The sequence below is a fragment of the Sphaeroforma arctica genome (genome assembly GCF_001186125.1).
Source record: "Sphaeroforma arctica JP610 unplaced genomic scaffold supercont1.1219, whole genome shotgun sequence".
In the NCBI taxonomy this organism is placed as follows: Eukaryota; class Ichthyosporea; order Ichthyophonida; genus Sphaeroforma; species Sphaeroforma arctica.
The window spans coordinates 18,743-19,443 of record NW_014039339.1 but is presented as its reverse complement, the minus strand read 5'-3'; the positions used below and the strand labels follow the sequence as shown (position 1 = coordinate 19,443).

Here is a 701-nt window from a genome sequence, read left to right as displayed (position 1 = left end):
CTATTATTATATATTATTACTATACACACACACACACACACGCACACACTTATATATATATATATATATATATAAAATATACATATATTAAATGCCATGTCTTATATATTTTATATATATATATACACACACACATATATATATATATATATATTAAATTCCAAGTCTTATATGTTAGAGGTTGAATAAAGATCGCGCAATATGTCTTTCATTCTCAATTTTGAACCTCAACGATTACCTACGCATATACCTACACTTTGTCCGGTACTCCCTCCCAAATTTTTATTTCGCCCGTCCAATCCTTTCGCACGCACAGGCGCCGCGCTTTCTCTTGTACGTGTGCTCAGTAGAAGTCACGCGCTTATTCTTTTCCAATTCGTACACCAACACATCAAATTACTCTTTACGTGCAAGGACACGTGTGCAATCCATAAGGATTGCCTTATATCCCATTTTTCATATATGCACACACCTACATCTACACCTACATCTATTAAACCCTTTCCCCTATCCCCTAAATCCTACACACAGCCTTTGCGACTGGATATCAGGAGAAAACTCTCCGCCCGGTCAGACCGAGTGAAGAGTGTGGACGTACACCCCACAGAGCCATGGATGCTCTGTAGTCTGTACAATGGTCAAGTGCACATCTGGAACCACGAGAGCCAGGTGATATCTATCTATCTATCTATCTATCTGTC

General features: G+C 38.5%; 1 protein-coding gene across 1 annotated transcript in view; it reads left to right on the top strand.

Moving 5' to 3' along the window:
- Positions 1–530: 530 nt before the first annotated feature.
- SARC_10358 (coatomer subunit beta') overlaps positions 531–701 on the top strand; it is a gene marked incomplete at its 5' end in the record, with an annotated part of 12,534 nt that continues 12,363 nt past the window's right edge. The window contains one exon of the mRNA XM_014295604.1: positions 531–669. Coding sequence (XP_014151079.1) covers positions 531–669 — 139 coding nt within the window. The remainder of the gene's footprint in view (positions 670–701) is intronic.